Below are 24841 nucleotides of genomic sequence, written 5' to 3'. Positions count from 1 at the left end.
TGTGAACGAAACCCTCAGCTCTTGAGGGCGCACTGCACTTCTGACAGTAAATTTTACACTGGTAAACTGAGCAACTTTTGGCCCTTTTAAAGACACATACAAACATACCTGCATCGCTACCGGGTACCACTGCTATTATTCGGAGCACAGATGGAGGAAAGTACAGAAGGTGGGATTTTTTACTTCTTTTCCAATTTGTATTTTGTTTAAAAAGCACTATATATTTCGATGTTATTGCTGCAGTCTGTGTGAGGAGGAGGTTTCTGCACAGTATAGGAAGATGATGACATTGCACACATTTGTCATAAAAGCAATTGTTACACCGTTTTTGTATTTCTGTCGTCGTGGTCGTGATGATGATGTTACTCTGTTTTTGTTGTCATCTTATTTGGCATTGCAAGGAGGTTGCATGTATCATCTGACCTGGGCCCAATTTCATGCCTAGCTCTGCTTGAAGCAGGGAATTCTGCACCTTGCAAACTCGGCACCTTGCAAACTCGGCACCCACTTGGCACCAAGAATGTTGGCACCATACAAACTCGGCACTGGCCTTTTATTGACTAACAAACTCGGCACCAAGCAAAAATAACCTCGAAAGAGTCAATTGGTTAAAATAAAGTAACGTACGTGTAATTACACCAAAAAAAGGGTTTGATAATTGGTAGCTTTGTAAATGTTGTTAATGGCAAAATCACTAGTTATAAGGGTTGATAAGAATTCCGAACTTTCGAGAAAATTTGGGCCCACAGGAAATTTACCGTGGCGCCTCAAAGAGTTCAATCATGGTTCAATGAATCTACAAGTTTTTAAAATGTTGTTTATGCTGATTGTGTCCATGTCGGTGAAAGTGCGGCGCAATTTTTTTTTTGATTTGGGTTTTGAACATTTTGAAAAAGGGTTTGTTTAATTTGGTTAATGGTTTTCAATGACATTTTGCTTTTAACAGAGCGTGATTTGCCAAAGGCGTCGGCCGTGATCGGGGACTAATTTACCGACAGACCAGTCGCGACACTGGTTTCTGTGCGTGAAAGATCAAAGATCGTTTGGTGCTCATGATCCTTTCAGTGTTATTTTTTCCATCCTGTGCTAAACGTTGCTTCTACTTTCTGGTAAATTGTACGACAATTAAAATAAGTGTTATAAATAATAAATTATAACGGGATCAAACTTTTTATGGGACTGGGGGTTGAAAATCACAGTGTGAAAACCGAACTTTTTCAACTGGGTGCCGAGTTTGTGAGTGCCGAGTTTGCAAGGTGCCGAGGTTGTAAGTGCCGAGTTTGCAAGGTGGCGAGTTTGCAGGTGCCAAGTGTGCAAGTTACCGAAGTGACCGGTACCCAAACTACGCCTATTTTCATTCACCGATAGCGCAGAAATTTGGCGCTTGCAGGCAAGTGGCGAATGGTGATCGTACGGCGTAAGCGCAGAATTCAGCAATAAAAACTGATTCATCACACACCAACCCTTTCAAACGAAATTGATGAAGTCATTTCAGTTTTAGATGTTGGAGGGAAACCTAAGACTTAAAAAGAGGGAAATGGACCCCTGCAGTGGGTCGGGTACGAACTGGAATGGCACACGTACAAAGCTGTTTGTTTGGGATCCAATCAGGCTGGATACGGTATAAATCACTGACTGAGCCAAACTAATCAATTATGACAAACAACCATTTTTGGGTCTTGACACTGGTCTTGACAATGCTACTTGCCATGCAATGAAATGTTCGCTTGAATTTTTCTTTTTAAAGTCAATAACTAGACTGGTATTATTTATTGGCTCTTTAGAAAACCAATGTCATGATGTACACAATGTTTCAAACAGAAAGCTTCTTGAATACTTTGTTTGGTCCTTTCCTTTCCTTATTTTGTGTATTTGAACTTTGAAGTGAAAGAATTTTGTTTTAATTATGTTTGTTCCTTTCCTTAGGTGACATATGTCGTGTGTGCCGGTCAGAGGGCAGTTCTGATCGGCCGCTGTTTCATCCATGTATCTGCACAGGAAGCATCAAATTCATCCATCAAGACTGGTAAGACATTGTGATGAGGTGTCAGATCACTTTGTACCTTGACCACTTAAGATCCTGCAGCCAATTTTACGAACTGCTCGGATTAATCCTATCTCGAGTAAGGACGATTAACTTAATCCTTATTAGGATCAGTTCAATGCGTCCTAACTGCTATAGTTAAGCTGCCAAGAGAGCAAGGATTTTTAAAGAAGCACCAGGATTTGTGGATGCTGTTTCAAAAACGCCATATTGACAAAGCATGAATCACAAAACCTCGCTCGTGAGTTGGAGACGAGGCTTGAACTTCCGTCCATTGAGATTTTCCTCCATTGAGCCTTAATACAGTGAAATACAAAGGTGGAAGCCTCTTGATGTAATCTGTCACCTTCATGTATCCCCTTTGTGAGAGTAAACATCATACAACTTTGCACGCTGTGACGGGGTCCATGGCGTTTTGTACACCCGAGGGGGAAAATGGCACCAGAGGCGAAGCCGAGGGTGCCATTTCCCCTCGAGGGTGTACAAAACCCATGGACCCCAGTCACAGCGTGCAACAATTGTTTTGTTATACCTTTGTATAATTGTTATTCCTCTTCTCGAAGTTTTATTGCCATCTTCAAACATTATTACGACAGACTATTCATTGTTTAATAAGCAGACGAACGAGAAACAATTTCCTCGAACCTGCAGTTGTTTCGTACACAGCGCTGGAAACCGACCAACGCTGGGAACGATCAAGGTGATGTTCACTGGTGTACATCACTTTTCATGTTACCCGGCCCGTTGAGCCATGTAACATGCGTTTTTGATGCGCGTCACATGATTGGTTCTCGACCAAATAAACTTCACAGTTTGTTACCGAGGTATAACATTGCACAGTGACCGCTTTTAGCACGCTCAGTAGTGGAATTTAAGAGTGACTTTTTTTCCAGTCATCACATGATCAAAAATACAAAGTCACGTCCTTTGGCTTAGCAAAAATTCATCCAGTGAAATTTAACACTTCATCCGGTAGTCAACTGGGTAATAAAGTCACTTAGGTTTACAAAAGAACAGCAAATGTCACATTGCAAACTTTGAGAAACAGGGCATTTTACTTGTTTACAAATTAACAGTGTACAAGTAAATTACAAAAAGGTTGTCACACAAATGTTGTGTATTACCAAACAAAATAAGTTCTCTGGAAGACACCCATCTGTCTAGCACCTTGTATGTTGTAATGCGTAATAGCATTTTGAGAATCTTCATTACAGGGTTTTCCCCCAATGTTTTTGTTTATTGCAGTCTGCTACAGTGGTTGAAACACAGCAAGAAAGAATACTGTGAGCTATGTATGCATCGGTTCTCCTTCACTCCAAGTAAGTTTTCATCCATGTTTTACTGCTTTACTCTCAATATTCTAGGAGTGATACTAAAAAAGCTCATCTTTTTACCTGTTATTTGAAAACTATAAACATTCATCAGGAACCTGAGTTCTTCTTCTCACTTGAAAGTGCTGCTTTTTATAAATGAAGATTGTCGCATTGCTGTTTAGCGCACTAGAGAACCGTGGGTTGCAGACATCAAAACAATTCAAAATCCGGTTAAAAACATATCTGTTATACTTTGTACAATAATTGTTAATTTCCTTTTACAGCGCATTGGGACCCCACTATGATATGCACTATAAGAACAGTTTTACTATTATTATTATTATTATTTACCAAATGTAGTTGGGATGCTAGTAAAGTGACAGGTTTTCAACCTCATGATGAAATTTCCATGTGTTTTTGATGTCTTCACAGTATATTCTCCAGATATGCCAAAGCGCTTGCCAGTGATGGATATTGTGAGGGGCTTAGCCAAGAGCATGGGCACCGCTGTCAAATGCTGGTTACATTATACATTAGTCACCTTTGCTTGGCTTGGTGTTGTTCCAGTAACAGCTTGTAAGTAAAACCACCCCTAATCATCTCAAATAACTAAAATAAGTACCATTGTGATGCCCCATGCCCAAAATCAGCCACTCAGAAATAGTGAATTAGAATTATAAGGTATGGATCTAAAACTTCTGCTTTGATGTTGAGCCTTCTACTCTTTGTAACAAGTGTGTCAACCAATCATTTGACACTATTCACTCGCATGGGTAGTGTATAGTGGCACAACTGTGCACTGAACTCTACTGTGTACATGTTTGTATTGTACTGTGGAGATGCATTAAACATGTACAACATGATGCTAATTTCAGGCTGGCATCGGTTTATCTTTCATTAGAAATAACAGTGAGTGGTATTGAAGAGTCAGACAGTAGGAAGGTTAATGTGATGTAGTTTCCTAAACATTCTACACAGTGAGAAATTCACTAAACCTTAAAGTACATGTAGGTGTTAATTACAAAGCTCTATGAAAGTGTCGTGGCCGAGCGGTAAAGAGCATAGAATTCAAAGCTCTGGTGTTTCTGATCAGCAGAGTGTGGGTTTGAATCCCCAGTTGTGACACTTGTGTCCTTAAGCAAGACACTTAACCATTGCTTCGTCCATCGGATGGGACGTAAAGCTGTTGGTCCCATGTGCTTTGTAAGCGCATGTAAAAGAACCCAGTGCACTTATCGACAAGAGTAGGGGTTCGCCCCGGTGTTCCTGGCTGGACTGGCAGCATATTGCACCACAGCACCTTTTAAACCATTTCATGTGGCTAAGGATTAGGTCTCATAATTCAAACTTCGTCCCACTCACCTTGCAGTAAATACCTGGCGCTTTGTATACTTTGGAAAAAGGTGCGTTATAAATACGGTTATTGTTTATTATTATTATTATTATTATTATTATCTATTTAATAAGCCAAGATTTGTGTTTTGCAGAAAATGCCTGGTATGGCATGGAAGATCTCGGTTTAAAACAAGTTTGTTTGTATATACTCAGGTCGCATATACCGCTGTCTGTTTCAAGCTTCGTTCGTGCCACTTCTGACGCTACCATTTGAGGTATTCTCACTGTAAGTAAAGCTTGTATCCGTCTTGCATGTTGCGGGTGAATTTTGTGTGTAATGTCCCTCAACATTTTATTGCTGATTATCAATATACTGTTATACTAAAAGAGGTATCTGTGAGGCTAGAGATAGTTTGATGTAAATGAATAGCAACCCGTGCTTTACAGTGGGGCTCCTTATTGTGCTGGCCTCAAGACAGAAATTCAAGACCTAGACAAACAAACCCTCACTGTTTGAAATGTTAAATGTCAATCGTACTATTCTGTTAGTCGCGCTCCAATAAGTCCCTGCACATTCAACATGTTATCTTGAAGGATTTTAAAAGATTGTTCCGTTAATACGTAGTCCTGTGAGTGACATATGCAGTGCATCAAGTAAAGTAAAAAATTCTTTTTTTTTAGTAGTTATGGCGGCGCTGTTAGCCCAGTAGTTGAAATACTGTAGTCTTGACTGGACTAATCAATCAATAGGCAAGACTTCAACAATATATGCACTAGTCGTCTAGGCCAAGTCAACAGTTAAAACATATTACACATTTAGAGTGATTGAACGGTTGTCTATTACGAGTATTAACTAATCTAAATGCACTTAAGAAGACTGTCTTGGTTGCCCGGGCATTGGGTATCATGGTGCTCTAAGTAAAGTTCAAATGGAGATTCAAGTTATTTTTATTGGTTTAACCCTGACCAGAACAAAACTAGGCAACATCAAAGTTCCAACGCTTGCCAAAATCAAAGCAACATTTAGGCTTCAAGAATTCTTTAGAAATACAAGCTGACCATTTTTCCCAACAACCTTTCCTCTTTTTGTTTTAGAGAGAGTGTGGTGACAGACATCCTGCAAGGAATGCTTGTCGTTGGCTCCACCCTTTGTGCATTTGTCAGTCTAGTCTGGCTGCGGGAACAGGTCACACACGGTGGGGGACCAGATTGGCTTGATGATGATGCAAATAGAGCAGCAGACGGGGCAGCGGATGGTGTGGGAGAAGATGCAGGGGCACCAGCAGGAGGTGTAGCAGGAGCTGGGGCAGGTGCAGCTGGGGCACCACCAGCAGCAGGGGCACCAGCAGCAGGGGCACCAGCAGCCGGGGCACAAGCAGCAGGGGCACCAGTAGCAGCAGCTGGGGCACCAGCAGCAGCAGCAGCAGGGGCACCAGCAGCTGGGGCATATCAACCCCAGGTGCCTGCTCCTGCAAATAATCAGGTAATTCTTGAAAACTTCATCATTCATCATAGGAAGTGAATCTCAGTGAATCTTATCCTTTTCTCAAAGTGCTAAAGGGCAATAGACAAACTAAGGCTCGTTTCAGACAGGCGTTCCAGAACCAAATTATTGAATTAAGCGCATGAAAAGGAGTGTAAAGGAGGCACTGGAAGTGCTAGAAGGCGTAAGATTGACTGTTGCAGTCGTTTGGAATGACTCTTGAGCGCTTTGTTTCAGGTGTCAATCTTGTCATGAGGCGAACCTAATCTAAATTTTACGTTAAGTTCACCTGTCTGAAACCAAAATTTATTTGGGTCAACCTAGAGTCATTCCTAATCTAATTATTTCGGCGCGACTCTGGAGCGCCTGTCTGAACGGGGTGTAAATTTGTGAATGTATAAGATCTGATAACCAGCAGAAAACTATGGGCTCATCAACGAATATAGAATATTGTAGGCCATCAATTGGCTACAGTTTTAACAGTAAGGTATAATTGTTATAAATATGCTGTTCAGTCTCAAGTTATGCTTTTATATTTTGCTGCTGAATTTCAATTATCACTAAATACAATTTTCTAGAAACACAGTTTTACAAATGAATTTACTTTTGCCCTTTTGCTGGGCAACTTTTGATGTAGGAAAGCACGTCATGCTTTAAAAGGTAATGCGTTATTATTAATTTATTATCCGTTACGTCATAGGGTGCAGTGCAACCAGTTCAACCACAAGGCAACCAAGATGTGGCTGTCGATCATCAAGCCTTGCCAGCCAATCAGGAAGAAGTAGCAGCTGTAGCAGCCAATGGGAACGAAGAAGGGGCGGAGCCAGCTGCAGCTGAGGTTAATGCCGCAGGAGGAGGAGAAAATGCTGGTCAAGGTAAACCAAGTTCAATGTTACAAAGCAATAAATTCCTTATGAATTAACGTCTTCTAGCCACCATCTTAGAGGTAACCCGATGATGAAACAATGGAAACCTACAGTACAGAGTTTTTTGACTAAGGAACAGCTTCCTTTTGACATCTAGGTAAGGGGCTTCTACTCAACTGACCTTGTGCACATAATGTATGTAAAAAGCATGCTTAGTTAGCCATCGAATCAAGTGTGAGTTGTAATGGAAATGAAATATCCAAACAAAAAGGCAAAGGAAAATTCAGAGGATACTGTGAAATCAGGCTTATATGCTCCTAAATCAGTGTCAATCTTAAGCATTGTCAGTTAGTCACTGCCATTTGGTTTTCTTTTAGCATGTTGACTTTCAGGTATTCATTTAGAAATATACAAAAATCTGTGTCACTATTTCTGCTTGTAAGTTTATTTACTTTAACCCTCTAGCCAGAAAAGGGTTAGTGAGTGGTGAAGGTGGAAATAAAATCAAAGCTATGATACATTTCAGTCTGCTGGGAGATTGCTAACACTTGTAATATTTTAGGCACAAAAATGCTTATAAGTATTTTGATCTTATTGCATCCCTGTTCAACCTTAGTTTACTTCAGGGAATAATTTTTGTTTCAATTGCCCAAACTGTCCTTTTATAGGTAAATTAGAGGGAAGTACAAACAAAAATGGGTATTAACTCTAGGTTTGTTCCAGGGTTTTGATTTTTTTCTGCTTTTTCTTGAGTTCTCTTGAGTAATCGTTGACTTAACTCAGCGTTTCTTCTTGATATTTGTGATAATTTTATGCTAATATAATATTTGCATCTGAGATATGGTATTTTAAGACCCCCTCATCAATAATATCAAATCAACCTTGGTCATTTTGATTGATGCAATTGAAATTTTATTGACATATTGACCCAATTCACCTGACGTCATCATCAGAATAATATTGGATTCCCCATATTGTTGGGAAATGTCACTGTGAGTTATTTTGTGTGAAGTGCGCATTTTAGACGACGCAGCGTTTACATGCAAACCTTATGACGACCAAAATGGTGAGCGTGGCACAGTCGTCGCGAGTGACGTGCGTGCAAGGGGTCAATAGATGCAAACTCTGTGACAAAATATAAACTTAACCACATAAAGTTGAATGAAATTGTATTAGTTAAAGACTGGAAGACGGGCATGAATGTTCTCTTTAAGAATCCCAATAACACATAAACCCATTACTGTTTGCTCTTCTAGATGATATCAATTGGAATGCATTGGAATGGGATCGAGCTGCAGAAGAATTGACTTGGGAGAGGATGCTTGGTCTGGACGGATCACTTATATTCCTTGAACACGTACTATGGGTCATCTCACTCAATGCTCTCTTCATATTTGTCTTTGGTATGTGTTTGAACTTTGACCGATAATTCCTAATAGACATTGTTGCAATATTGACTTTGTGAATTTGTTGGTTAAGGAATTGTTATTCACCTCACCTTGACTCTTTCGGATCCTTCTAGAACCTCTTTGCCCAAACTGAATAACTTTAAGAGGACTGAGGGCTGTACGGCTTAATAATAATCGCTTATCACTGGGTCCGGCATTTCAGTCTTCTGGATATATATTCTCAACTCTCTAGTTAGAGCCAAACGACAAGTAAGAAGACAATGAAGAAATTTCAGTTTTGATGTGGGAGGATAACCCTAGAGAATTGTTCAAGGTAAAACCAACGCAGTCAGTAGGGACTGAAAACCCAGTCCACATAGTACCCCCGGTGGGATTCGAACCAGGGGTCCCAGAGGTGGAAGGCAAGGCAAGACACCACTGCGCCAACCTGACTTTTTATAACTCAGTTTAAATATGTTGGTTTGAAGTCACATCATAGAGGAGGATACTGGATGATTGAGGTCACCTGTAGGCAAGTGGACCTAAGAGTAAAAGCCCGGTTCATACCTCCAGCGAATGCGAAGCAATTGTTGACGTCAAAACATTTGCGTCTAATATTCGCAGCAGTTCAGCTCTGCTCTGCTCAACTCACTTGCGAAAATCACTGCGAAAGGATAGTTTGCTTCACATTCGTATTCGCAGGAAGTATGAATTGGGCTTCAGGGGTTTTCTGATGCTAAGTTGTATGATTTTTGTAGGTTATTTATTTTCCTGAATGCCTCAGGATTGTAAACAAAAGGACATTAATATCTTTTTTTTTATTTTTATTAAGAATATTTTTTTTTCCCCGGGACTGAAATGACACTGTTGTACTTTGTTTACTCCTGATGCAGCTTTCTGCCCGTATCACATTGGTCGCTTTGGGATGTTGCTTCTAGGCTGGGATGAGTTAGTTAAGTTATCTCGTTTTGAGGGACTCATCACAACGATGTCTGGCTATGTCACGCTCTGTTCTTCGCTCATCCTCTTCCATGTATCCTTTTTATTAACCGTGTCTTCCAAATAAGCCAGAGTAATGTACCATTTACAAACCTCGACAGACTCCACAAGCCCCCCAAAAGTGCCCTTACTGAAGTTAATGAAGACCTATCATTGGCTGAGAGATTTGCGCAGCTCATGCACGAGTGCATGTTCCATTGTTTGATCTCGGCAATGGCAGCCAATGCAATGGGTTTATTGTCTGTTTAAGTATAATGCAGCAGCGCAAAAACTGGATAGTTATACAATAGATACTGGTTTATTCATCATCATTTCATCATCTCCAAAACTAGCATTTACATAACCTGCGAGTTTGAAAGGGCAAAAACAACAAAGCTCCTTGGGTTCACACAGAACCTTGGTTATTGAGATACAACATTTCACATGGAATCTCTCTCATGCGAGATGCAACGCTATTACAACAGTTCTGCTCTGACGCAATATTATCGTCTTTTTGATAGCTTGACTTTTTGACTGTTGTTGGTGGTGAAGGTAAAGTTAACTTATTAATATACAAGTTGTTTATAAGTATGTAAATTCATAAAGTCTTATTTTAACAAAAGAATTATCAATGTCAATTATGATAAATGATTTGTCTGAATATCAAATGAACAAATCTTTGAAGGGAAAAAGGAGAGAATAAATATTCTGAGGTTATATTTCCTGACTGTTTGATGACAGTGCTTCAGTGGTCTCCTAAAGCTGCACCGAACAAAGCGTATCTTGGGTCTTTGTTACATCGTTCTCAAGGTGTTCCTGCTGGTAGTAACTGAAATTGGTGTCCTGCCTCTCGTGTGTGGCTGGTGGCTAGATATATGCTCATTGGTAAGTTTTTGTTTGATTTGATTTGATGTCAGATTTTTGGCCGATTTGACCCAAACATTTTGATTTAAAATTCAATAGGTATTTTGATGGGGGTCGAAAATTACAAGCTTTCATTTCAGCCATTGCTCGAAAAAGTCCGCCAATTATTAGTAGCAGTGAAATAAAGTGCTCAAAATTAGTTTTTGTCGGGATCACGACAATATATCACGCGACCATTTCTCATGTGTTCTATAAGAAACGTTTTAAATTTTTGTCATGGTTCCTGACCATTAAAAGTAAAGGTTAAACTTTTTTCATTAGAGCGGGTGATACTCTTTGAAATACCATTCACTCAAAGAAATCTATATCTGACATAGCATCTTTAAATTTGAATACATGTAATGTGGAAGACATGTGCCACCAATTAGTTGACCTTGGAAGGGAAATTTGTCACACTGCACACTCCTAACAGGTGTGTGACTTACCAGGGGTTTTCCTGATTTCAAAATGTTCTCAAGACCTTCTTGAGCCTTCAAATTTCTTTAAAGACACTGTACACTATTGGTAATTGTCAAAGACTAGTCTTCACAGTTTGTGTATCTCAACATACGCATAAAATAGCAAACCTGTGCAAATTTGAGCTCAATCGGTCATCGAATTTGCGAGATAATAATGAAAGAAAAAACACCCTTGTCACATGAAGTTGTGTGCTTTCTGATGCTTGATTTTGAGACCTCAAATTCTAATCTTGAGGTCTCGAAAGCAAATTTGTGGAAAATTACTTCTTTCTCGAAAACTGCGTCACTTCAGAGGGAGCTGTTTCTCACAATGTTTTATACCATCAACCTCTCCCCATTACTTGTAATTAAGAAAGGTTTTATGATGATAACTATTTTGAGTAATTACCATAGTGTCCACTGCCTTTAATGAAGTAAAGCAGACACTAAACCTGAAGTTTTGTATTTCGGGTGATGCATAGAGCGTGTAAACCTCTTAGAGATTGGTGGGGGGTTTTTTGGGGGGGGGAGAGGGGACCTAAAAGGGGACCAAGACCTTCCAACCATTTTCAGGAATGTTCACATCCTTTTAATTTCATTTCTGTCTTTATGTAGTAAGCAACTGTTCAATTGAAGTTCTACTTCAAGCTTAATTTGTGAGAAATATCTCTTGTCATGTAGTGTAGCAATAATTTCTACTTATATGTGGACTGCTTTTTTTTCTTCAAAATGTCAGCAGCATGGCAAACTCTAGATGGCACATTGTATGGTTAAGCCTCTGAATATCTTAAAATTTTGATTTATTTTAATGAAGACATGTTAGTCAGTCTTGTGTTGACATTTGAACTGTACTAATGAGGTGGTGGTTGTTGAAGTATATTTATTTTACAAGGTCAGTGACCAACGTACATTTGCATCTCTCCAATTATTCAGTCAATGTTTGACACTGCTCTTCAAGACAGACTACAAAGCTTCCAGTCTGCACCAGGGACCTCTATGTTTCTTCACTGGCTGGTTGGCATGGTCTACGTCTTTTACTTTGCATCTTTTATCCTTCTACTCAGAGAGGTGAGACAATCAGTTATCCCACAAGCAATATCAGTTATCCCACAAGCAATGTCAGTTATCCCACAAGCAATATCAGTTATCCCACAAGCAATATCAGTTATCCCACAAGCAATATCAGTTATCCCACAAGCAATATCAGTTATCCCACAAGCAATATGAGGTATCCCACCAGCAATATGAGTTATCCCACAAGCAATATCAGTTATCCCACAAGCAATATCAGTTATCCCACAAGCAATATCAGTTATCCCACAAGCAATATCAGTTATCCCACAAGCAATATCAGTTATCCCACAAGCAATGTCAGTTATCCCACAAGCAATATCAGTTATCCCACAAGCAATATCAGTTATCCCACAAGCAATATCAGTTATCCCACAAGCAATATGAGGTATCCCACCAGCAATATCAGTTATCCCACAAGCAATATCAGTTATCCCACAAGCAATATGAGGTATCCCACCAGCAATATCAGTTATCCCACAAGCAATGTCAGTTATCCCACAAGCAATGTCAGTTATCCCACAAGCAATATCAGTTATCCCACAAGCAATATCAGTTATCCCACAAGCAATATCAGTTATCCCACAAGCAATATCAGTTATCCCACCAGCAATATCAGTTATCCCACAAGCAATGTCAGTTATCCCACAAGCAATATCAGTTATCCCACAAGCAATATCAGTTATCCCACAAGCAATATCAGTTATCCCACAAGCAATATCAGTTATCCCACAAGCAATATCAGTTATCCCACAAGCAATATCAGTTATCCCACAAGCAATGTCAGTTATCCCACAAGCAATATGAGTTATCCCACAAGCAATATGAGTTATCCCACAAGCAATATCAGTTATCCCACAAGCAATCCCGCGATGCACTTGACTGCTCAGCAATAACAACACAAGTTTTGTTGACTTTTTTTGTTTCAAACCACTTCTTGTACAATGAGTACATTTTATATGAATTATTTAGAATTTAATTGCAAGAGTATTGTGCGACATCCTATAGTTCCAATTCTTGTAGTAACATTCCTGATGCCCTCTATAACTCCTTAATTTTCCATTGTTTGTTTTGCAGGTCCTAAGGCCAGGTGTGTTGTGGTTCCTGCGTAATCTGAATGACCCCGACTTCAATCCAATTCAAGAGATGATACATCTACCAATCTATAGACACGTCAGACGCTCTCTGCTCTCAGTCATCGTCTTTGGAAGTGTTGTCCTTCTAGTCCTTTGGCTCCCAGTGACAATCATCAAATACCTCTTCCCTTCCTTCTTACCGTATCACATTCACCTTTCAAGGTAAGGGTTGGTCTCAGTCCTTTGGCTCCCAGTAACAATCATCAAATACCTCTTCCCTTCCTTCTTACCGTATCACATTCACCTCTCAAGGTAAGAGTTAGTCTCAGTCCTTTGACTCCCATGAAAAATCATCAAATACCTCTTCCCTTCCTCCTTACCGTATCACATTCACCTCTCAAGGTAAGGGTTGGTCTCAGTCCTTTGGCTCCCAGTGACAATCATCAAATACCTCTTCCCTTCCTCCTTACCGTACCACATTCACCTCTCAAGGTAAGGGTTGGTCTAAGTCCTTTGACTCCCAGTAACAATCATCAAATACCTCTTCCCTGCCTTCTTACCGTATCACATTCACCGTTCAATGTAATAACCTTCTTGGACTTGTTTTCCCTTTAATTGCCCTTTAAACCTGTTTATTTTCTCTGCATTTGTTGCACACATTCCATAATAGTGTAGTATCAGTATTAATTTCACTATTCAACTTCTCATTCCTCTGCAGTGATTCCCCAGTCAGTGAGCTCTCCCTAGAGTTGCTCCTACTCCAGGTAGTCCTTCCAGCACTCCTAGAGCAGGGACACACAAGGCAATGGTTGAAGAATGCAATTCGAGGATGGACCATAGTGGCAGCTTACCTCCTGTGAGTCTATTTTTGTGGTTTGACCCAGAATCACTTGCTTAACAAAGAAACAGTTGAGTGCTATTCAGAAGCCATACAACATGCCATGTAGCTAGGGATCACCCTCAAAATATGGTACATCCTGGAAAGCGGCAACCACGGGATCAGAAAGGGATGGCACTTTTTAAACAAAATTTAAGGAAATATATCATGAATGTTTGCTGATAAAAGCTATCAGCTTGAATTAAGTATCGTTGGACTTCAGGCTTATTTTTTAAGGTCTGGTCAAATTCTTGTGTAATGCAATATGCTATAATGTTATTTTTATGTTCAGTAATATGCGTTCATATCTGCTGGGTGATGTACCGGTTGAAGACAAGCCAACACCCTCACCACAGCATGATCAACAGTTAGCTCATCTTGACTTTGAAGAGGATGGTCCCAACCCAGAGGCAGCTCATCTCAACCCAGAGGATATCGCTAGCTTTTCAGGGGAAGAGGATCTCTACCTTGGAGTAAATGACCCGCAGCCAGGAGGCAGCGGTACCCAGTCAGAATCACCTGATGATGATGAGGGCGATTTAGGTATCAGATTGAACTCACTTCTGGAGGTAGCAGCACCACAAGAGGGCAGTGTTGATATTACTGCGTTCACCGAGGAGGAGGTAGTATCCAGCGGGAGGGATGACGACTCTGATGTCATCATGGAAGAGGAGGAGATGGATGAGATCCAAGATGATGTCAATAATGAGAATGGTGAGATAAATGATGATGATAACGAGGAACAAGAAGCTCCTGAAGCTGCTGATCAGCCTGTTGACCAACAGGCTGCACCAGGAGCTGCTGGTCCTGCCCCTGGAGGGATGGCGCTACATGCTGCTCATCATGCTCTTATTAATCAAATGGGACCCACTGGATTCCAACCCTACAATAAACCATCATTCTTTGCATTTCGTGTAAGTAGCAATAGTGCATTACAATATCACAAGTTTAGATAATAACAAATCATTAATACTGACTCTTGTATGGCGCATATCCAAAGAGTTATCGTTGTTTTTTTAACATTATTACTGGACCAATTATTAAATCCTTAGGCAATCTCATCTCCCTGTGGAGTATACAGCATATGCTGCTGCAAAGTATTTAGCGCACTAGGCTAAATCATATTATCTTCAAGTACGCGCTAATCCTTCTTTCAGATTCGCAGAATAGAGTGGTGATAAAAAACCTATATTGCACGGCTAATATCACTACCGGCGTCTTGTGTGTTCTATGTCACGCGTCAAGTTTGCTTGAAGATAAATACGTTATCACACGCGCGCTCGTGGAAATACGGAAAACATAGCGTGTCTACGTCCCAGAAACGCTGAATTTTTCTGTATTCCACTCGCGCTTGTGTGATAACTTATAATACAAGAACCATCTCTGCTATCACAGGTACCCATTTACCCCTTGGCAAAGAAAGGCAATTATAGTCTCAATTGTCCTGCTCAACGACACAAAGTGTCAAGACCGAGATGAGAACACACACCCCAATGACTCAGCCGTCAAAACTTGAGTCCGATGCACTTAACCACTTGGCGACATCACGCCATGATCTTTTACTAGTCACAAGTAAATGTATTATATAAGTAATTGGGGGGAAAATCTACTTTTGGGCCACAACATTTTGGGGTCTGTCTTGATGACTCAAAAGCAAAAAACTAATGTAGTAACAAGTAGAACATGAAATCCTATCCTCTTTTGATCTCTACCTGCAGATATTTCTGTTGGTTCATCTGCTGTGTCTATCCTTGCTTGGGACTAGTGTACTCTGCCTCACCCTACCTGTCTTCCTGGGTCGATTCTTCATGTCATTATGGGTTGGTAATGGAGTAGTAGTCCATGAACTCTACACAGCTGCATGTGGTCTGTACCTATGCTGGTTGATGTGTCGGCTGGCTACCATGATCTGGTCCTGGCTGCCTGCTGGGATTGATCTGATCTTGGAAAAGGCTAAAATGTATACAATTTTGGTAAGTCTCTGCATATTATGTCATTGTTGTTACTTTAATATAATACCCCTTACCAATGTTCTGCCTTTTCATTGGTTGAGAGCGTGTCACATGACATGTCTTAGTTTTGCTAGACGACGGCCGTGTGATAGTGCATTGGTTTGCCGTGCGCTAGTCCGAAAGACTATTACATGGCGTGCAGTACCCAGACGTCCGTTGAGTGTACGAGGATGATACAGTAATAGTCTGTAACCATTTTGGATTACATGACACTACATGAAGAGCACAGTAAAAGTTTTCGCAATCTGTATTCGCATCGTCCGTGGATTATAGCGTTCAGGTGTGTAACTTAACAGTTCAGTTTTTAAAATTGTTTGGGGTGTTATAAAACAAATATTGACTGCTTTTACTCATGCAATGGTTAAAACCACGACTCCCTCGGTGATCCCCGGAGCATTCTATTTTCCACCATAGCACTCGAAGCAGTCAATATTTGTATATTAGTTACTGGTTTGCATGATTGATTCATTGTTATACTGCAAACCCAGCCAAACCATTTTCGGTAATTCAAGGCAATCTTAGAAGAGTCTAGATATCTGGATTTTTAGTCGACATTTAGCTTTAGAATAGAATTCCTTGGGGTAGCATTGGGTAAGGTATGGTTGGTTTCATCCATTAGACTAAACTATAAAGCTCTGCCATTTTTGTTATTCTATGCTTCATTTAGTTTAAATAAAACAACCCAAAAGACCGACACTCTGCAAATTTGTATACAAAAAAAGTAGTTTACAATTTCAAAATTTACCAAAACGAGCTAGAGAAACCAGCAATCTGCATAAGTTATATAGTATACATCAATAAACTTAAACAACAATTTTGTGGTAAGCAGTTTATGAACTTTAACCCAGGCCCCAATTTCATGGAGCTACTAATAAGCTTGGGCGATATCACATATTATCAAATATCGCGATATTAATTTGAAAACGATTTCGATATCGGATGGATTTGGTTTTAATCGAAATATCGATATATCGCGATATATCATGATGTATCGCGATAATCGCGATATATCGATATATCGATTAAATATCGCGATGTATTTCCTAGCTGAGACATCTTGCACCCCATTAGGTTTGGAGTAAAACCAGAAGATTAGGTCATTAGAACACCTCTCTTATGCTATGACTGTCTCTCTACAACTTTCACTTGGAGTTTTAAGACTGATGATGTCAAATTTCATTAATCGCGATTATATCGAACATCGCGATATATTGTCGGCGATATATCGTGAATAAAATAAATCGATATCGCCCAAGCTTAGCTACTAAAGCATAAGAAAAGCTAAGCCAAATGAGTTTGGATTACTAGAATAAGGTTCCTAGCGAAAATGCCACATCACATGTACTAACTGTGCCCAGTAATAGTAGTGGCTTCTTATAAAGCACGCATATCCGTCACTCAGTGAGGCTCAGGGCGCATTAAAATACTTTTTTTTCCTGCAAGCATGTTTGACTGCGTTTTAAATATGAGACCTACTCCTTTTGCATAACACCATGTACAAGGTGTTGTGGTGCAATATGCTGCCAATCAATCGTGAACCCCAGTGCGAACCCCTTCTCTTTTCGATAAGTGCACTTGGTTCGTTTATGTGCGTTACACAACACACAGGACCAACGACTTTCCAAAATGTTATCCCATCCTCCCCGTATCGCTAATAGCAGAAACTGCTAAGCGATATTTTCTGCTTAAAGTAGCTCTTTATAATTGGGCCCTGGTAATTACCTTCACCTCCTTCATTTGTGACCCTTCAGGGCCCAATTTCATGACTCTGCTTACCGTAAGCACATATTCGGCGCTTACCGAAGCATGGAATTCTATGCTTACGGCAATCGTATTTCATGGGTTAGTGGTGAATTTTGGCTTTTTCGCGTACTTACTCCGTGCTACTAGGCATTCTACGCTTTACAAGGCTAGCGCAGAAATTCAGCGCTTGCACATAAGCGGGGAATCGTGATCGTAAGCGCAGAATTCGGCGGTAAGCAGGACAATTATATTGGGCTCTGGTTTCTGGATGTTCTCTTTGATGAGGGTGGTGCAATACAAGTTCATTCAATTTAGTATTTACTTGTATTTTTTGTTTCAGTTTGTAAAGTCATTGTTAGTTGCAGCTATGCTTCTAGGGGTAATCCCCTTCCTCCTGGGTCTACTCTTTGAGGTTGTCGTGGTGGTTCCAATACGAGTACCCCTTGATCAGTCTCCAGTGTTTTTTCCTTGGCAGGTGAGTTGCTGTGCCTAATGATTTGATTTAGAATCTTTCTTTTAATATCATCAATGGTTATCGATTCACTTTACAAAGTTACTTAAGTTTGATTTCTGTTTTTAATTTTGAAAGCTGATTCTTTGAAATATGTATGCGCAAAAATATAATTGCTGCCTGACATTATTTAGTGCAGTCGACATGGTTTGCGCGGCACAGTCGGCGTAATTCACAATTTAACACTTTGAGCCTGTTGTTTTTAAATTTTCTTATAAGTTTCCAAATTCTATCTCAAATGTTAGTTTTTATTGTAATCATTTTACCAATATGTTTTTGTGGTGGAAAATTGTGATGTTGTGAAAATTGTGACTGAAAACCGCACAAAATTGCACCCACGTTAATCTCCAATAGCTGATGGCTCGGAGGTTGCTGGAAGCTCAATGGCCTTATCGTCGCAAGACTTACACGGTCTATAATGTCGTCAGGTAGTAGACCACTCGAGTCTCAGTATAAAGTTATGAGTTTGGACGAAAGTTATAGGAAATAAATGTATTTGTAATTTCTAAAACAGGAAAATCTGTTGTGCTCTGAAGAGTATGCATTCATCATTTTGAACAATGTCATAACTATGTTGGTTATGTATTTTGTTTCTTGTGCTTGAAACTTCTCAAAAATGTCTGTGTTAAAGGCACTGGACAAGTTTTGGTAATTGTCTAAGACAAGTCCTCTCACTTGGTGTATCTCAACATATGCATAAAATAACAAACCTGTGAAAATTTGAGCTTATTTGGTCGCCGAAGTTGTGAGATAATAATGAAAGAAAAACACCCTGGTCACACACAGTTGTGTGCTTTCAGATGCTTGTTTTTGAGACCTCAAATTCTAAATTTGAGGTCTCAAAATCAAATTCGTGGAAAATTACTTCTCTCTTGAAAACCACATTACTTCAGAGGGAGCCATTTCTCACAAAGTTTTATACTATCAACCTCTCCCAATTACTCATCACCAAGTAAGGTTTTATGCTAATAACAATTTTTTAGTTATTACCAATAGTGTTACCAATAGTGATATTGAAATATTATCGTGCATACATTTTGAAAAAAAATTGAAAACCACATTACTTCAGAGGGAGCCGATTCTCACTATGTTTTATACTATCACCCTCTCCCCATTACTCATCATCAAGTAAGGTTTTATGCTAATAATTATTTTGAGTAGTTACCAATAGTGTCCACTGCCTTTAACGAATGAACTTTAACCAAAGCCATTTATTTTTTTCTAAATGATGAACTGTAGGATTGGGCCCTCGGTGTTCTACATGCCAAGATCATGTGTGCTGTGACTATGATGGGTCCCAACTGGTGGCTAAAGACCGTCTTGGAACAGGTTTGTTAATTATACAAAACAGTTTTGACAGTTTGAGTGCTGCTGTGGTGATCTTTGGCATATTCTACTAACCTGAGCTGAAGCCCAGGGGAAAAAATAAAATCGGTCTGGGGAGTATCGAGGGAGTAGTGGTTTTGCTTTTCCTTTCAGTCAATGGGTCAAACTCGAGGCTGTTATGATCGAATATTACTGAAAGTTAGTTATGAACCAAACGTCTCTGTACAAATTTTGTACTGGAAGGGTATCAAATACAATGACAATTTATACCATTACACGTGAGGTGAGAGACTGTTAGTTTTACCCCACTGACATGAGGACTCCATCTATTTGAAAAAAAGTACATCACAAAACTTGAATTGGTCAATCCTCTTCCTTTTAAAGATAAATGGAGCCCTCCATCAGAATGGAGCCCTCCATCAGCTTGGTCCAGCGGCCATAACAGTGGCCAACCATTGAAACTCGACCCATTCTAATGGCATTGCTTACAGTTGAGTTTGGGCAAAATTTATTGAGTTACTTCAAGTATACATGCTACAAAAGAGGAACTAATTTCTTACTTGTCAATTATATTGGTCCGATCATTAAATTCACAATACCCAAATATTTCAAGTCTATCCTGACTACATATTAACAAGGAAATGTATTAACAACATTATAAGCTGTAGTGGGTGTCAGCTAAATTACCCATACCTTGAATTTCAGTTGATCAAACTTACCTTGTTTGATTTTCTCTTTATGTCTGCAGGTTTATCAAGATGGATTTCGTAATCTGAATTTAGGTTTTATAATAAGGAGAGTAGTGTTGCCTGTGGTGACATGTCTTGTTCTGATATTGACTGCACCATACGCTGTAGCAGCAGGAATTACACCATTATTAGGTTAGTGGAACCATACTAACTTGCTTAAAAAGCACTGGACATGGTTGGTAATTGTCAAAGACAAGTATTCTCACTTGGTGTATCCAAACATTATGTATTAAATAACAAATCTGTGAACGTTTTTGCTCAATTGGTCATAGAAGTTGCAACAATAACTGGAAAAAAAAACGAGTGAGAAAATACCTCTTTTTCAAAAACTCTGAGTCTTTTTCACAATGTTTCATACTAGACTAACATCTGCTCTCCATTGTCGTTACCAAGCAAGTTTTCTATGCGTATTATTTATTTTGAATTATTACCAAATGTGTCCAGTGCCTTTAAGTACTAAAACGTTATGCTTTAATATCAGAATTTGGTTTCAACTTGAACTGTTGTATGTCATTGTATTTTTCACATCAAATAAGTTTTTGAAACAGTGGTTATTTTTATTGTTAATTTTGATCCAGATAGATTAAAGACATTGGACACTATTGGTAATTAGTAATGGAAGAAAAAACACCCTTGTCACACGAAGTTGTGTGCGTTTAGATGGTTGATTTCGAGACCTCAAGTTCTAAATCTGAGGTCTCCCGTCTTGAAATCAAATTCGTGGAAAATTACTTGTTTAATACTATCAACCTCTCCCCATTACTCGTTACCAAGTACGGTTTTATGCTAATAATTATTTTGAGTAATTACCAATAGTGTCCACTGCCTTTAAAATGGCAAAGGCATTGTGGTTAGATTCTTATTGATCTTTTCTGTTGTTGTATTGAAGGTTTGGGAGATGACATCAACCTCTTGGTAGTACGTCGCATTTACCCTTGTCTTGTCACATCTGTGGTTTCTATGGCAGCCTTGGTGTTTCATCTCAAACAGTTTAAAAAGCTTTATGAGCACATCAAAAATGACAAGTAAGTTTTAAGAGCAGGGGATATTACTTGTCAAATGCATTTGTAAAGCTCAAATAAGTAGGCATTGGCCACAAGTAATACTTGTCGCAAACACTTTGGCCTGTGTTTTTTCACAAAAAGTGTTAGTACCTGTGTTAAAGCGCATTTATACGGTTATTGTGAAATGCGCTATATAAGAATTTGTTATTATTACTAATTGATTGTTGATGTTGTTCTTGTTTCAGGTATCTTGTTGGCCAACAACTTGTCAATTATGATCCAAAGGAAAAAGCAATGAAAGACGGAACAACTCAGACGACTGCGCAAAAGGATTAATAACACTTTAAGTGTATATCACTAAAACATAGTTACAGTCTACATTTCATGTTCTTGATGCAATTTCTTTGAGTGTATTGGTGTCATTTCAGAATTTTGAAGTTGCCTTGAAGGTAACATGAGTTTTAGTGATAATGATCTTGTCTCCAATATTTTAAGTGAATTCAATACAATATGAGTTCTCCATTTGCGTCCAATACTTAGATATTCATGACTTTGATATTGCTCCTACTTTACACCACACAGGGTCAAATTGGCCATTTGTATTATGGACAAATCAGTTATTTTTATTGCACAATGGTGCATTGGTTAATATGGTGTGTGGCATGGCAGAGTTTGATTAGAATTCCTTGCATGGTTGGTTGGTTAACTAGAAAAGTTATTGTACTTGAAGCAGCCCAAATAAAAAACAAAACAAGTTGCCTCTGAAGATGGCATTTATCAGTCCATCCTGATGCAAATTCAACATCTATTTAGATCCATCCATGCTCAGTAATGGTATTGAAAATAATCAACTCACAAGAGATGAGATGCTTCCGCTTTTAGGCAAAGTTGTGACTTTTGGACTTGTTCTGAAATTCCCCTTTTTTTCAGTTCAGACTTCTCAAAGTCTCTGACACTTTGACAAAACTGACTTTTGAACAAGTTTCACTTTAAATTTGCAAAAGTCTGCTGGGCGAGTCAATAAACAAAAATGCATATCCCACTAAACTCATGAAAATTTTTGTTTTTTATTGGTCTGACAAAATTTTGCAAATTTGTCTGTTTCCTGATGTTTTTAAAAGGCTTCATTCACTTAATGTACTCATTAAAAAACAAATGATTTGGGCCTATCATCTTTTTATGGCTTTGATACAGAGTTTATTTACAAGTATTTACTGTTATTATCAAGAAGATAAAAGAGTGGCAACAAGGTCTGTAACTAGCAGGGTTGTAGCCCTGTAGGGCCTACAGCTGTCCTTTATCATTCGGCCATGACCCTGCAAGGTTTTAAATGGCTATTTAAGACCGAGCCACCAATTCCCATTCATAAATACCCTTTTTGAGGAAAGCGTTAAAGCCATTATACACTTTTGGTAAAAAGTATTGTCCAAGTCCCCGCTTCGTGTATCACAACTTATATATAACATAACAAACCTGTGAAAATTTAGGCTCAATCGGTCATCGGAGTCAGGAGAAAATAATGGGAAAACCCACTCTTGTATCCGCGCGTTTCGCCGTGTCATGACATGTGTTTAAAATAAATCGGTAATTCTCGCTATCGAGAATTGATATTGTTTTAATGTTTTCTCAAAAAGTAAAGCATTTCATGGATCAATATTTCAAGAGAAATCTTTCACCTTTGCCTTCTGTAAACACTGTAAATTATTTGTAAATCTGTGACCCTTTTTTCTGTACCGAAAGTGTATAATGGCTTTAAAACTAAGGAAAAACTAAGGAAAAACTGTAATATTTAACTTGTCTTTTTGTAAAATTTCCTAAATCCTGTCCTCGGGCACTTTGCTAGGGATAAAATGCATGCAACGCTAAATGGTTTTCCGTACGCTCACGTACTAATAGATTTTACATGGAGTACTGTATGTATTTATTGTGTGTCACATTTTTAGCGCCTGTATAAACTTACCTGTCAACAGACGTAGTCTATGAACGCCCAACACGCTTTATACGACTGGTCTTAAAGGAACACGTTGCCTTGGTTCGAACGAGTTGGTCTATAAAAAGCGTTTGTAACGAACAAAAATTCAAATGCATATGGTTGGAAAGATGTTTTAAAAGTAGAATACAATGATCCACACAAGTTTGCCTCGAAATTGCGTGGTTTTCCTTTTACTGTGCGAACTAACACGGTCGGCCATTTATGGGAGTCAAAAACTTGACTCCCATAAATGGCCGACCGTAATAGTCGACGTAGACCGTAATCTACTTTTACAACATCTTTCTACCCATATGCATTTTATAAAAAACGGTTATGAACGCTTTTCAAAGACCAACTCGACTGATCCAAGGCAACATGTTCCTTTAAGCAGCTCCAGCTATATCTTTATACACTGTAGACCTTTTCGCAAAAACAGGGGCGGACGCGTTAGGCGTTGAATTAGGTGCATTGTGGTCTAGCTGTGATCAAATTTGCTTCTTAGCTAGACCACAATGCACCTCATTCAACGGTTGGCACTTGCGCAATGGGTATTTGCGAAAAGGTCTATTAAAGGCAGTGGACACTATTGGTAATTACTCAAAATAATTATTAGCACGAAACCTTACTTGGTAACGAGTAATGGGGAGAGGTTGGTAGTATAAAACATTGTGAGAATCGGCTCCCTCTGAAGTGGAGTAGTTTCGAGAAACAATTAATTATCCACGAATTTGATTTAGAGACCTCAAGTTTAGAACTTGAGGTCTCGAAATGACCATCTTAACGCACACAACTTCGTGTGACAAGGGTGTTTTTTCTTTCATTATTATCTTGCAACTTCGACGACCAATTGAGCTCAAGTTTTCACAGGTTTGTTATTTCATGCATATGTTGAGATACACCTAGTGAGAAGACCGGTCTTTGACAATTACCAACAGTGTCCATTGTCTTTAAACACATGACCTTCTTTCAACCTATGTGATTGGCTAAACTGTTTGGATATTTTATGACTCAACAAATGAAGAGACTTGTTGTTTCCCTGTGGTTTAGAGCATTAATAATGTTCAGCATATCTGGTACAATCTATCAGGAGACCACTGTCAGGAGACCACTGTTAGGGTACCATGCTGCCATCAAGTGACTACAAATAAAGGTGTTTCAGTATTCATCAGTAATTGCCACCTTTCACATTCATGTTCACATTATACTAGCCACCCACTATCTAATGATTGGTTCATTATCATGCGTTAATTTACACATGTAAAATATGTTGCTTTATTTATGATTCAGTAACCAGTTCCTGATTGACTTACCTTTCTACACGAATAACTGGTTCAATGATTAGGCTAATGCACCCAATCTCCCATCAAACTTAAGGTAAAAAATGAAAGTGAACCAGGAACTGATTTTTATGAATGTACAGTTGCAATGCACTAACATTGTATGTTGATTTTAACCAAGTACATGCAAACTTGTTACAAAAACATTTATTCAACATTGAAGCATTAACTATGCCTCATACATGCATTGTACAATGCTGTATGAGATAGTAGGTCAAATAGCAGTCATCAAAATCCCCTTTGAGTAAGAGCGATTTGCTTTATTTGATTTTGTGTATGGAGTGAATAAAAATGTACATTCTTCTAAGTTAAATTAAATGTTTTCATTACAAGTGTTAATATTTTGTTGGGAGTGGATGTTCTAGTTTTGTTCACTTGTTCAATATAACACCTCT

At 39.0% G+C, this 24841-nt stretch overlaps 1 protein-coding gene across 1 annotated transcript; it reads left to right on the top strand.

The window, feature by feature from the left end:
* Positions 1-70: 70 nt before the first annotated feature.
* On the top strand, positions 71-24740 carry LOC139934855 (E3 ubiquitin-protein ligase MARCHF6-like). Its single transcript, XM_071929263.1, has 20 exons — positions 71-169; positions 1927-2026; positions 3290-3363; positions 3790-3933; positions 4906-4978; positions 5788-6175; positions 6876-7050; positions 8298-8444; positions 9323-9462; positions 10149-10292; positions 11702-11836; positions 12917-13137; positions 13634-13771; positions 14085-14706; positions 15511-15765; positions 17888-18022; positions 19298-19387; positions 20133-20265; positions 21023-21158; positions 21383-24740. The coding sequence occupies exons 1-20, from the start codon at positions 151-153 to the stop codon at positions 21471-21473; spliced, it is 3360 nt and encodes a 1119-aa protein (XP_071785364.1). The 5' UTR covers positions 71-150; the 3' UTR covers positions 21474-24740.
* The last annotated feature ends 101 nt before the right edge of the window (positions 24741-24841 follow it).

Source organism: Asterias amurensis, chromosome 3 (genome assembly GCF_032118995.1).
Source record: "Asterias amurensis chromosome 3, ASM3211899v1".
Lineage (NCBI taxonomy): Eukaryota > Metazoa > Echinodermata > Asteroidea > Forcipulatida > Asteriidae > Asterias > Asterias amurensis.
This window is presented reverse-complemented; position numbering and strand designations above follow the sequence as displayed.

Coding starts and splice junctions, on each gene's coding strand:
- LOC139934855 (XM_071929263.1), top strand. Junction 3,364..3,789: donor TCGGTTCTCCTTCACTCCAA/GTAAGTTTTCAT, acceptor ATGTCTTCACAG/TATATTCTCCAGATATGCCA. Junction 3,934..4,905: donor TGTTGTTCCAGTAACAGCTT/GTAAGTAAAACC, acceptor GTATATACTCAG/GTCGCATATACCGCTGTCTG.